This window comes from Brassica oleracea, chromosome C3 (genome assembly GCF_000695525.1).
Source record: "Brassica oleracea var. oleracea cultivar TO1000 chromosome C3, BOL, whole genome shotgun sequence".
NCBI classification, from domain to species: domain Eukaryota; kingdom Viridiplantae; phylum Streptophyta; class Magnoliopsida; order Brassicales; family Brassicaceae; genus Brassica; species Brassica oleracea.
Genome location: NC_027750.1, coordinates 17,233,038 through 17,248,014, shown reverse-complemented (window position 1 = coordinate 17,248,014; position 14,977 = coordinate 17,233,038). Strand labels below are relative to the sequence as shown.

General features: G+C 34.0%; 2 protein-coding genes and 1 pseudogene across 2 annotated transcripts; 2 read left to right on the top strand and 1 right to left on the bottom strand.

Annotated features, from left to right (window-relative positions):
• Positions 1-5,503: 5,503 nt before the first annotated feature.
• On the top strand, positions 5,504-6,396 carry LOC106336110 (thylakoid lumenal 19 kDa protein, chloroplastic). The gene has a single exon (XM_013774836.1). The coding sequence runs from the start codon at positions 5,532-5,534 to the stop codon at positions 6,243-6,245; it is 714 nt and encodes a 237-aa protein (XP_013630290.1). The 5' UTR covers positions 5,504-5,531; the 3' UTR covers positions 6,246-6,396.
• Positions 6,397-6,542: 146 nt separating this feature from the next.
• Positions 6,543-13,516, top strand: LOC106330004 (annotated as a pseudogene).
• Positions 9,586-10,742, bottom strand: LOC106336109 (fasciclin-like arabinogalactan protein 3). The gene has a single exon (XM_013774835.1). The coding sequence runs from the start codon at positions 10,677-10,679 to the stop codon at positions 9,837-9,839; it is 843 nt and encodes a 280-aa protein (XP_013630289.1). The 5' UTR covers positions 10,680-10,742; the 3' UTR covers positions 9,586-9,836.
• Positions 13,517-14,977: the final 1,461 nt, after the last annotated feature.

Here is a 14,977-nt window from a genome sequence, read left to right as displayed (position 1 = left end):
ACTTTCACAAATAAAAAGTATTATTTGTAAACTTAGAAAATAATATATCAAGAATATTTTTTTCAGGAGAGAAAATAAAAAAATACATCGGAGACAAATTCATCTCTATTATGAAATTCCTCTATTTTAAAGAAAAATAGATGAATACATTGGAGATGGTCTAAGGCATAACCGACGTAAATGATCCACGTTGAGAATTCAGTTTTTCTGATTCTTACTATTCTAATGTTTCAATATAATTTGAATATTACATTTCCTTTATAATATAATGGTTTAAAAGTATTTTTTGTTTCACTATATAAATTGTTTTTATATTTCAATGTAACTTTATACTTATTGGATATTGTGTGGCCAATTAAATTATGTAAATTACTGTGTAATTGATTAAATTTATATATTAAATGACAGTTTTCTAAAGTAATAACTTTTAAATATTACAGATTTTAATTCAAACTAGAGGATATAAGCCTCAGATAGAGTGTCCACGTATGCGAAAATAATCGGCCTATGAGAAACTATATTTTTGCCATGTCACCTCCTCAATTTGTTTTTACAAAATGATCCATTAACTTTTTACTTAAACAATTATAACCGAAAATATTTTTTAGTGAAATATATTATTATAAAGAAATATTTAGTGTAAATAATATCATAATTTTATAAAATACTAAAATAAATTGGGCTGGTTTTCAACTTTCACAAATAAAAAATATTATTTGTAAACTTAGAAAAGAATATATCAAGAATATTCTTTTTTTAAGAGAGAAAATATAACAATACATCGGAGACAAATTCATCTCTATTATGAAATTCCTCTATTTTAGAGAAAAAAAATAGAGGAATACATTGGAGATGGTCTAAGGCATAGACGACGTAAATGATCGACGTTGAGATTTCAACTTTTCTGATTCTTAATATTCTAATGCTTCAATATAATTTGAATATTTCCTTTGTTTTATAATATAATGGTTTAAAAGTATTTTTTTATTTCACTATATAAATTATTTTTATATTTCAATGTAACTTTATATTTATTGGATATTGTGTGGCCAATTAAATTATGTAAATTACTGTGTAATTGATTAAATTTATATATTAACTGACAATTTACTAAAGTAATAATTTTTAAATATTGCAGATTTTAATTAAAACTGATTATATTTTGAAACAGATAGAGTAATTTATAAACTAATTCTATATAGATACGAGGACAAAATTGTAAAGATGTCTCACCTTGAATTTCTCTCATTCTGTGCATTCCTAATTGGAAGAAGATAATCAACATCTAATATTATGTTACTTTCAATATATTAGAAATGATCGAACCATAAACCAATTAAGGATAATGTAAGGAAGACATAAAGATGTATTTCCAGTTATCACAAATATATAATCAATTAACAACAACTTAATTATGTCCAGCGTAGGACAACAAAGAAGAGTTTCCATACGTTCTAATATTATAATATATCACTATATTAGTGGCTAAATCAGTTTTCTCTAGCACAAATACTCATTTCATTCTTGGAGTTTAATCTTTTCTACCTGATGATATTAGTAGTTTAATCCCAAGAAAAAAGAACGGTCGAACTGTACATTGTAATTGGAGAAAGAAAACAAACAAAAATCAACCGAAGACTTTTAAGGTATATGAAACAAAAATTTGAAATATCAATTATCTGCAATTAAAGAATAAGACAATAAAATTGTAAAAATATAAAATAAAACAAAAAATATACACAAAAAGAAAGATTTAGTAAAATAAAATCATAATATAATTTCCATAATTGATAGTGTTCAATTACACTAAAAAGTCTAAATTTACAACATAAATAGTTTTATTTACATCTTTAAACCTATTATCTAATTAAAATAATTTTTTAAAAAGTGCCAGCATGAAGAGTTAGAAAATATAATACATAACGTTAAAAATACATTATCACTAATCACAAAAAAATCATGTTAGTAGTAATAAAAATGAAATGACAACACATTTATTAAAACTATAGAACGGCACGCAACAAGGTGTTATTAAATATACAAACTACAAATTAAATATGTTCAACGCAAACACACATAAAAATGAGACATCATATTTGGATATATTTAAATAAATAATTTAAATATATTATATTCTTGATAATTTTAAAATTATTACTTAAAAAGAAACTAAATTATTAAAAAATTAATATACAAATAAAACTAAAGAAATATTTTGTAACGTCAAAATAATAAATGAATAAAAAATATATTATGTTAATAAAATAGATTTTAGAGTTTAAAGACTTCTAATTCATGTAATATTACAAAATTAAAAATTTGTTTATTACAATTAATATTTTACCTTTAGATATATTAAAATAATATTCTAGATCGATATTCAATTGTCAGTTTTCAACTATTACACATAAGAAAATATTATTAAGTACGCTTTTTTTTTGAAAAAGGGGTTTTTTATTTTAAGTAGGTTATTGGAGTACTTTTTTCGTGAATTTGTTCGAGATGAGATTCCGATCTTTTAAATTAAGATAATTTATGTTCTATACATAATTATATTTTTTTTACATAACTCTAAAATCTCGGACTTGATTCTTCATATTTTATTAGTTAATTGTGTTACATATAATAGAAATACTTACTTCAAACTAAAAATATATAAAAAATTAAATTTAAAAATTAGTTATATATAATTTAATATACAAAAATTCACATAGAAATAAAAATTATAAATGTAACAAATTTAAATATATTATCCGTGCGTAGCGCGGAGAAAGGATCTAGTTTTACTAAAAGAAAACTAGGCTAAGATTGTGTGCATGGAATAAGCATTACATATATACATTTTTCTCGTCCTATTAATTGTTTTCAATTCTTTTAATATTATGAAATGAATAAATAATAAATCTATATTGAATAATTGAGAAGTCATTAACTATTAAGTGTATAATTAAATTGGTGCGATCACATATATCAAAAAAATCATTCTTGTTTATTTACAACTAAAAAAATCCAAAATGTGTTAAAAATAACATATAGAAAATTAAAAAATTTGTTATTATATGGTTAATGTGAATTGTTTTTTATTAATTTTAATAATATAAAATTAAACAAAAATTGATGATAAACAAAATTTCATCAAATCTTTGTTATTCAAAATCATTAATTGTCATATATAATTTAGTCACGTTAGGTAATTTTGTAAGTTTTGTTTAAGGAAAAAAATGAAAAACATTAATACCTAAGTTTATGGATAGTTTAATAATTTTTTTAGTATATATATTTAGATGGACCAGTCTATTTTTTAAGGATTTTAAAAATGAAAATCACATTGTTAGTTGTTCTTCTGTATCACAAACTTTCACACGGTTGATCATCTTAAAATTATGTTGCATAATCGTCAACGGATCGAGTCCCTTGCCGCAGACTTTGGAATTTTGAAACATTAGTTGATCATAATTGTAGGGTACGAAAATTTTCTTCATCTCTTGTTTGATCCTATCCCGTGACATAATCTTTGATTTGCGTAGCCGAGATCGTGTTGTTTTATCTTGTGACCACCAGGCGGCTGCTCTGTCACGAAAATGTATGGCGACCAAAGGCACACAGTGATCTAAGGGGAATTGCTTAAACTCGAGAATTTCTTTCACGGTGACAAACAAACCTAATAACTCCTCAGCTATGGTCGAACCATTGAATTCTCGGAAGTCGAGTTTAAAACATGACTTCCAAGCATTGTCATCTTGTTCTTCGTCTGAGTTGGAGTTGTTGGCGTTTCTACGATTGACGCGTCGATTGTGTTGATGGCGAAGTGGGGCAAATGGGTTTTCGTCTCCCTCTGAGTCGTAAGATTTCCAAGCATTGTCATCTTGTCCTTTCTTATCGAGGATAGCTTTGAGTTAGATTTCCAATGCCGCTGGTTTGAGGTCAATCAGCATCATGTAGCAGACATTATGCCCGTTTTACTGAATAGTGGCCAGTCTGCCTCGCAACAGGAAGCTGTCGAGGAGATGAAGGACTGTCGATCGACGGTGATGCCAGAATACGGGCCGAGCATATTTTATGACCGATTGAAGCCCATAAGCAACCACAAACTACCAGAATACCCTTGGACGACCTAAAACCCTATGTATGTGTGTTCTAAGCCATTGTTGACGGCTATGGTTTTTTTTATTCATTGTTCTTAGTTAGGAGAGAAAGGATGAACTCCTTCAGAGTCCTCCTGGAACTCCATTGGTTTTGGTTTTTATATCTATTGAAATTTTATATCTATTCATCTATGATTTATGTGACAAACTTAATGCTTGAATAGATCCACCTGTTAGGTTTAAGGTTTAAATAGGTTATGAGGGATTAGACCCAACTATAGATTGCTAAGTTGTGATATTCATCATTAGGATTGTCATTAATGTTTGTATTTCTAGTTTAGCTAGCTAGAACCTTGATCTAGGAGTTGTTGGTACAAGTCATCACTTGAATCTCACCATGAATCCGTCCTAATTGAGCTAGGATTGTTAGAGTAAGGCGATAGCTGATCTAGAAAGCTTAGTGAGCACAATTCAACCTGCGAGTAAAGCTTGACTAAGAATGCGTCGATCGATATTCCTATCGAATAATCGATCGACGGTACAACAAGTGTATTGATCGATATTCCTCTAGAATCATCGATCGATACTTATATCTAGTCAATACACAAACCTAGAAAGTGAACGCCGATCGGTTTGTTTATAAGTGTTTGAGCTCTATAATATCATGCATACAACTTGTTAGGCATATGTAAGATTATAATCCTGATTACATGAATAGAAACCCTAGATCTAGCAACCATCCTTCCACCAAACAACTCTCCGTCCCATAAGAACAACAACTTTGTTCCCCTACAATTTATTATATTTAATGCTTTAATACCTATCAGCCTAGCTTAATCATATAACTATTAGATCTTTTGTGTGCCCTAGCTCTCTATGGATTCGATCCCTAAGTACTATAACTCGACCTCTTATTTAAGAGAGTATAAATCACTCCTTAGGGTAAGCTGAGTGATATCACAATCACCGCATGATATTTCCTCGTGCTTTGGCCTTACTCACACGATATCGGAAATCACTTCCCGATAGATCATCTATCCTTCCACTACTCCAACTCAAGCACGCTTAACCATGGAGTTTTAAACGGATGTGTGACGGAAAAAGTAAGCGCACTTTGGTGACATAGGTAACCAAATCAATTCTTTTAGTCTCTCCAACATATATCACAAACCGGGATTTACAATATGCGTAAGCTGGTCTGTAATTTTAGAACATTAATCAGGTAAGTGAATGCATTGCCTTGTTCAGTTATCTCTACGTTCATGTTACTTTTCAAACCTGTCGCTTTTGTTCATGTAAATTATCAGGAGGGAAGCCCTATGATAAAAGTTATGGGCTTGTTCGAAGATATGAAAACCGAAGCTGCTGAAAGAAGCGGAGGGTTTCAAATGAATAAGAGAGTGGGTATGGTAACGTTATCCAAACCAAATCTAAACTGATAATAATATGGCCACTAAAATCTTCTCTCCGACTCCCCCCGTCATCTCCTCAACCTCAGCCACCACCAAAACGCCGGTCCTCCCCAAGGCAATAGTATCGCGATGTCTACGCACCTCTCTTTCTGCCGTTGTCGCCGCGACTGCCGTCCTGACGATGGTTCCGGCGTTGCCTGCCGCGGGTGAGGGGAACCAACCCTACAAATTATACTACGGGACAGCAGCTAGCGCGGCGAACTACGGGGGATACGGAGGGAACTCGGACAGGAAGACATCGGCGGAGTATGTGTACGACGTGCCGGAAGGGTGGAAGGAGAGGCTGGTGTCGAAGGTGGAGAAGGGCACAAACGGGACAGACAGCGAATTTTACAACCCCAAGAAGAGGACAGAGAAGGAGTACCTTACGTTCTTGTCGGGGTTCAGACAGCTGGCGCCGAGGGATGTGATCCTTAACAACCTGGCCTTGTCAGACGTGGAGCTCCAGGATCTGATAGCAGGCGCTGATAAAGTGGTGTCTGAGGAGAAGAAGGATGAAGAGACAGGGCAGGTGTACTATCTGTACGAGATCGATGGAGTAGGGAAGCACAGTCTGATCACAGTCACTTGCGCTAAGAACAAGCTCTATGCCCATTTCGTCAACGCCCCTGCGCCCGAGTGGAACCGCGACCAAGACACATTAACCCACCTTCGGGACTCCTTCAAGACCGTATCTTCTTCTTCTTGACTTTCCTCTTCCTTTCTTGTTGTCACTGTATTCAATTTGTATGTATCAATATCATCAATCATCCTTGTTGGACATTATCTTGGTATTGTATATGGAAGAGTTGAAGTTTGCAATCCTTATCTCATCTGAATTAACTCTTATGTTATTAATAGTTCCTGTGACTGAACCAGAAGAATTTGCCAAACATTTCTGGATGTTTAGCTCTGAAGTCGTTAAGTTCCGATTGAAATGGAAGAGATATATTGCAGACTATTCTATATGGTAAAGATTCAGGAGGGTGCTGCAAATGAGTTATGAGGAACAGAGGAGCATATTTCTAAATGTTGTGTGTTTTTCAGATCAGAAAAGTCAGAGTCTGTTTTTTTCCGAAGATACTGAATATAAGACAATATTGATCCTGCAACTCTGATATATGATCTTGTTGATAAGTGTTTGGTGACCAAGATTGTAGATGGAGTCATCGGCCCATAGCCAGGTAAGTTCCTCTGGACTACCTGCCTTGAAACTTAACCCAAAAGAAACTTGTTGAACTTTATCTGTCTCATAGCCATTACAGGAACTCTAGGAGGACAAAAATGTTTATTCTCTATTAAGGATAAACTATTCCACATTGAAATTTTTAAAAAAACTTTAATTAATATATAAAGGGTTAAGGTTAGTTCACTTATATATATCCCAATTGGTTTTATTGAAACTCATGATAAATTCAAATGTAGTAGGGTATCAGAATTAGATCTTAAATATCTTAAACTCCATAGTATAACCCTCTCGATTGGTATAATTGTTATACTAATATCTTAAATTTTTGAGATATTTGGCGCTAATAGCCATCATCTCGAGGAGAGATATTAAGGATAAATTATTCTACATCTTGAATTTAAAGAAAGCTTAAGTAATATAAAGGGTTATGATCATTCCACTTACCGCCAATTAGTTTTAAGTTGTAAACTCATAATAAATCTAAATCTAACAGTTTCCTATTTGAAAACATTATAGAGTCAAGTCTTGGTTTATTGATACATCAAAATATTTTGTGTTCATCTCAGTATTCAAAAGACTTTCTGAGTTTATTAGGCTACAACAACATTTCCAATTATTTCAAAAAATAAACATAGAATATCTATGTTAACCACATGACTATTTAACAACATGTGTTGATCATGAGTTCTGCAGGGAAAATCCCACAAAACTTTGTCAAGTCAATTCCTAATGATAAAGATCTTAGAATAGCGTTAGAATTAGTATACTTCTGTGTCAGTCGAATAAATACCACGCAACCATTTAACAAGACTCCGTCGATCGATAATAAACATCTGATGTCGATCGGTGTTCATCCCATTCCATCGATCGATGTTCATCTCTTGGTGTCGGTCGATACCAATTTGAACCGCCGAAACTCATGGAGCTTTAGACATCGAAATCCCCCTCCTGAAGCTTCTCCTCCTTGACCACTTGTCAGAAATCATCTTCTATGATGGCATTCACGTGGTACTTCAGTGATTCATTACTTTTTATGAAGGTTTTTTGCTTCTTAACAGCTTCTTCTGTCTGAACCACTTGTGTCTCCAACTTCTTCACATGTGTGTTCAGAGTCTAAAACTTTGCATTCAGCTCGGTGTAAACAACATCTATCTTTCCATTGACATTCACCATACGCTTATGCTGACCCTCAAGAACTTGATCAATCATTGCTTCAATCTTGCTCTCTCGAGTATGTGGTGGCACGTTCTGGTAGGAAGAATTTTCATAGTTCATGTTGTTGCTGTTGTTGAAGTTATTGTTGTAGGGTTTCTGGAACTGTGAACTCTGGTTGAAGTTACTCATCTAACCATTTCCATAGGAGTTTATGTATCCACTCTGATTCCTAGGGGTGGGCGTTCGGGTATCCATTCGGGTTCGGTTCGGGTTTATTCGGGTTTCGGGTTTTCGGGGTTAAAGATTTCAGTTTCATTCGGGTATTTCTAAATTTCGATTTGGGTTCGGTTCGGATCTTTGTTGGGTTCGGTCCGGGTTCGGATAACTCATTTAAATGATTTTTAAAATTTTAAAATTCAATATATAGTTTAAATTTCTCAAAATCTGTAAATAAAATACTATAGTACATATAAATTTGAATAACATATGTCAGAATACCTAAACTTAACATATAAATTGGTTTGGTTTGAATATTTTGATAGAGAATCAGTAGATATTTCAACTATTTTTGGTGTTTTGGGTATATTTTAGTTATTTTAGAAATTTACTTTTGGCTATTTGTATATATTTTCAAGTATTTTAGACAACTTAAAAGTATCTTATATATTTTGGATGTTTTTAATATACATTAAATCTAAAAATAATTAATATATTTAGATATAGAAATCTATTTCGGATACATTCGGGTACCCGAAATACTTCGGTTTGGGTCGGGTTCGGTTTCGGTTCTCTGATTACCAAAATTTTGAACCCGTTTGGATATTTAATCAATTTTGGTTCGGGTTCAGTACTACTTTTTCGGATCAGGTTCGATTCAGTTCTTCGGATTCGGGTTTTTTGCCCAGCCCTACTGATTCCTAGGTTTTTTATTCTGAAAATAATTCTGCTGCAGAATAATATTTGAGTACTAAAAAGATACTCAAATATTTTAGTAAATACTAATTACACCAAAAAGAAATATTTTGAGTACTAAAACTGCTGCAAATACTCAGGAAATAAAAAGCCATGATATTTTGCTAATATCCACGATATGGTGCTACGTAACCCCCTGTCCATGACACGTTATCTTTTATGATACATCGTGTTGAATGGATCACTGAGGCTCCGACTGGTGACTTTTACGGAAACACAAGGAACGAATAGGAAATAAACGTATAAGAATAAAATTGCAAGAATGAAAAGGAATGTTTGTTCTTTATCAAATTTAACAAGAAATGCTTTTGTTCTATATTTCTCTAAAAAAAAGGAACGAGGAAGAACAAGAAGCAAAAACTATTCCTTGTGAATGATATTTTTTTTGGAAATGATAAGGAATTCAGTGTTCCCTTTCGTTCCTTGGTCACCAGCCTGAGATTATACGCATAATTAACAATCTCGATGTGCAAATTTCACAGTACAGAACATCACGCCTTTCATTTTTCCCTAATGATAAATGATTTTGACGTACATTAATGCGAGTACGTGGAAAATGTTATTAATTTTTATGCATTTCATAATGCCATGGTTGTCTCTATGGTCGTGTCTCATATTCAGTTTAAAATCCTCGAGTCGCTCTGTCTTAAACCATCTTAGAACACATCAAAGCTAGTTTGGGACTAAATCGTTTCCATAGCGCTAATTTGAATTTTTTTTTTTTTTGGCTAGTTTGAAAATTCCTTGCACATATTGTTTGAATGTAACACGTTGAATTGATGAATGAAGATAAACACACATAGGTTACAATATCTCAGTACAAATTTCACATTGTTGAACATCACACTTTAATCCCTAATGATAAATGATTTTGAGGTTTATTAATGTGAGTAGAATTTGTTAAGTATTGATCCACTTCATATCACCATGGTCGATTCCCATATTCAGTTAACTGTCCTCGACTCTGCTCTGTCTTAAACCATTTTAGAACCCAGCAAAACTAGCCACCAACCCGAGAACGAGAACGGCACCAAAACTCAAAGCTGTGTTAGAAGCAGAAGTAGGTGGTTCAACTTCATCAGCTGCTGCCATTTTCTTCTTACCTGCATTCCCTGGAGCCGGAGCAGGAGAACCATCTTCTGATGGGGCTGATGCAGGTGCGGTTTCTGGAGCTGCGCCAGGAGGAGAATCTGCGTAATCCTCCTCCTCAGCTGGTCCAGGAGCTGGAGTGGCTGCAACCTTCTTGGGAGATGGAGACGGTGGTGGTGTCATGGGTGGTGGTGGAGGAACCTGAACCGGAGATCCGAGTCCAGGAGCCACAATGGGCATGCTGATTTGGATCACAGAGAGATTGTACGGGTTGCGGAACACGGTTGTGATGTATTCAGCGGTTTGAGGAGCGCCTTTCACACCAGACCCAAAGTAAATCTTTCCGTTAGTTTTGGTGCAGTTGAGGAAACCGTTTTGCTGCTGGCCCAAACCGGTAGATTGGTAAAGGGTAGTGAGCAATGTGCTCCTGTCCTTTAGAGCCTTGAGCTTGAGCTCATCAAAGTAGTCAAGAACTACATGATTCATAAGAACGTTCTTGAGCTCCTCCTCAGGTCTACCAGAGATGGAACCGATAGCATCGTTGCTGAGAGCTAGCACGGTGATTGTCTGACGTTTGTTGATAATAGGGGTGAGCTCGGTCTTGCCGAAAAGCTCGATCATGGTGCTGAATTCAGGGTATTTCTCGAGTGCTCGGGTTATGTTAACTGCTGATACAATGGAAGAAACACCGAATAAGATGGCGAGACAGAGGAGAGAAGAGGAAGCCTTGAGATCCATCTTCTGGGTGTTTATTTATTTCTCACCCTTATTTTCAATAGTAGAATCCAGATCTCAAAGCCTGAGTTTGCAATAAAATGTTTGATTGGTATATATATACACGCCTTGAGAGGAACTCAATATTAATGGTGGAGAGACATTTTCGAAGATTATGTTTTGGCCAAATTTGAACTTGTCTTTTTCTTGTTGTCACCTCTATATTTGGCTTTAGACTGTTTTATTTTCTACCTTTAGTTTGCTAGTTAGCGATCTTGACAAAAATAATTCTTCTTAAAGAATGTGAGATGTTGCAACATAACACAGCTAGAATGTAGTCAATTTTGATAAGTCCATCCTTATCCTTATTTAGTCAATCCTTCAACAACTTAGGACTGTCGATAGACTTTATTTCAAACTAGGGGGTAACTCGCGCTTCGCGCGGAGTTCATTATTTAGATGTTATGTGTTTGTTTGATTTGTGTATTCTGACAATTGTGTAGGTCATATGGGTAATGCATAGTGTAAGTTTATTTGTTGTAAGTGTTCCGGTGATCGTTTTTTTCTTCTAATTTCTGTGCTCTGAGATGTGTTGTTTTGATGTATGAAAAAAAAGTAATGTTAAGGTGTTATTCTCAGACAGACGAAAATGAGGAAATCTACGAAAAGGTTAAGCTACACCGAGTTAAGCGAAGTGGAATTAAACATCGGGCTTTGCTTGAACTGGCAGTGTTTGTTGCCATCTTATGCACTTTGGTTGTGAGTTTAACCGTTGATAAGGTGAACAAGCATTTAATATGGGGTTTGGAAGTTTGGAAATGGTGTGTATTTGTGATGGTGACGCTAAGCGGCATGTTCATGACGAACTGGTTCATGCATTTAGCAGTGTTCATCATAGAAAGGAACTATCTCCTACGAAAAAAAGTTTTGTACTTTGTGCATGGTTTGAAGAAGAATGTTCAAGTCTTCATTTGGTTCAGCCTGGTTCTTGTTGCTTGGATATTTCTGTTCGAGGAAGACAACAAACACTCTCGTAAGACCAAAAAATTTCTCGACCTTATAACTTGGACTATTGTTTCGCTTCTCGTGGGGTCAATCCTTTTCTTGATGAAGACGTTTGCCTTGAAAGTACTTGCTTCAAAGTTCAACGTCAGAAACTTCTTTGAGAGAATTCAAGAGTCTGTCTTCCACCAATACGTTCTCCAGACCCTATCGGGACCTCCGCATGTAGAAGAAGCAGAGAGAGTTGGGTGCAAGCCAAAGAGGGGACACCTAAGCTTCATGAGCACCGAGGATGGATCAGTGAAAGGGAAGAAAGTGCTTGACATGGGAAAAGTTCACAAGATGAAACAAGAGAAGGTCTCTGCTTTGGCAATGCGAGTTTTGATTGAAGCTGTGAGAGCTTCAGGTCTCTCAACCATATCTAGCACTTTAGATGAGTGTATCAATAGGAGAGGGAAACATGATAAAGAAATAACTAATGAGATGGAAGCGGTGGCTGCTGCTTATGATATCTTCAACAATGTTGCTCAGCCGAACCGCAAGTGAGTAGTAAAGATATACTTTGCTTTCTTCTTCTAGTTTGCATCTTAAGTCATATATACAATACTTGATATTGTATCTTTCCAGTTACATAAATGAAGATGATCTGTTGAGGTTCATGATAAAGGAAGAGGTGGATCTTGTACTTCCATTAATAGAAGGTACCGAGACCGGGAAAATCACACGGAAAGCTTTTATAGAATGGGTGGTAACATTCTTCAAACACTTCTCCAAATATAAATTTCCTCTATTTCATGGTTGCCCTTGAAGACGTTATAAGCCGGTTATGATCCATGGCTATAAACAAGTCTTTAGTTTTTGTGTCCATGCCTAATATAGAGAAGTTGAAAACCGAATATATATATATATATGTGTGTGTATATGTGTGTGCGTAAGAATCTATTGCCATATTTTCTTTGACAGATTAAAGTTTATACAAGTCGGAAAGCTCTAGGACATTCATTGGACGACACAAAAACAGCGGTTAAGCAGGTGGACAAACTAATAGCTGGAGTCTTGACCATTATCACCTTCATCATTTGGTTAATACTTCTTGATATAGCATCGACCAAGTTTTTGTTGGTCTTCTCCTCACAATTTGTGGGTCTTGCTTTTATGATTGGAAGCACTTGCAAGAACATCTTTGAGTCATTTGTGTTTGTGATGCACCCATATGATGTCGGTGACCGTTGCGTTGTCGATGGTGTAATGGTAAATAACTTTTGAGGTTTTATTTTATTTTTGTTCACTATTAACACATCTAATCTATGAATTTCTCTTTTGAAGTTGCTGGTTGAAGAAATACATTTTTTAACTACCGTATTCCTCAAGATTGACAACGAGAAAGTGTTCTATCCAAATGCGGTTTTAATAACGAAATCAATAAGCAATTTCTACAGAAGTCCAGACATGGGAGATTTTATAGAACTCTCTCCATTGCATTTTCAACACCCGCTGCGAAAATAGCCACTTTCAAGAAAAGAATTGGAGAGTAAGTATCAAGCAAAACCAAACCTCTTTAGTATTCACACATCAGTGTGTATTGGCGAGTAAGTGGTATGTTTTTTTTTTGAATCATATACTTGGTGAAGAACCCACATCATTGGTATCCAGAACCGATGTTGATGGTGAAGGCGATTGAGAATGTGAATAAACTGAAGATGAATCTTCTAGTCCAGCACACCATCAACTTCCAAAATTTTGGAGAGAAGAATCTCAGGAGAACCGAACTGTTCATAGCTATCAAGCGAGTTCTCGAGGAGCTTGAGATTGATTACACACTCCTTCCTCAAGATGTTCATCTCACCAGTCACAAGTGATTGTTTCTTTGTTTCTTTCCATTTGCATTTATTTCACTACTACTTGTTTGTTCACCTGTTTTGCTTCCGTTTGATAATTCAACTCTTAAAACTCGGTTTGGATTTGTATTTCTTTTCTGAAGAGACTTATATGTATCCTTTCTTTTTTGAGCGGAAGATATACTGCTTAAAAAAGTTGAGTTTTTCTCACTAATTTGGGCAGTGCAGGCCGTTTGGTCTTTAAGCTATAAGAAACTAATCTTCGACAGAGATAATGAGACTGTATTACCATTCTCAACTCAAATATCTCAAACCTAAAACTAAAAGTCTATATTGACACAATCAAAGCGTTGAAATTCAACTCAGTAATCTTCTCCCATAGGACAAGTTCTGCAAACATTTGTACTGATATATTGACTAAAATTCTATTACCAATAAGTACACAATAGATTTTTAAGATTGTAGGTTTTTATTTGAAACGGTAAATTTAGGGCCGGACAAAATATCCGGATCCGAAAAACTAAACCAAATCCGATCCAAAAAATTAGTATCGAATCAGAACCGGAATTGATTAAATACCCAATTGAATCCAAAATTTTAATATCCTAAAAACTGTAACCAAACCAAATTATTTTGGGTAACCGAACCTGATCCGAACCAAAATATTTTGGATATACGAAGATATCCGAATACTATTATACTAGATGATAACCTGCATGCATGCGAGGAATGTGTTTTATACTAATGTTTATTCATTAAATGGTTTTAACATTTTGCAACACTAAAATGACGAATACAAATGTTGGTCTCTTAAATGTATCATCGTTGTTGAAGAGTTAACGTATTACAATCCATTTTAATTATTTTTAAGATTTCATATGCACAAAAAGAAATTTTGCAGCTGACACAAATCGCCATGGCCAGATAGGCAACATCGATTGTAAAATGACGAAAAAGATTAGATTTTCTGCTCACGATTTGTTTACTATTGACTCTCAATAAGTGATTTCATTTTCCATCTCTATAAAATTGTGCTTTTGTTCTCTTTTTTTTTCATTGATATGAGATTTGTTTCTCTTTTTAACTTTTTCTATGAATTCAGTGAATTACATAAGTATTAATTTGAAAAGTTGGACATCCGTAAAAAATATTTTCACTTCAGATACATATCTAAGAATTAAAATTTTGAAGAAAATCACCAATAAACTCTATTCATAGGTTAGTGTTCCAATCTAATATATCAAACTGTTATAGAATGTAAGTGCATACTCGAAATATAAATATATGTCTAGTATATATGTATACCACTTCGATATAAAAATCATCTAATTCTAGAACAACAAAACAAATTACTTATTTTATGAACCTATGCTTTTGAGGTTTATTTACTTAAGTCAATACCAAATAAAAAAATATATAATATTTTATGCTGTAAATTATATATAAACTAAAAACTATTTGGATTTTTAAATGATAAATCCG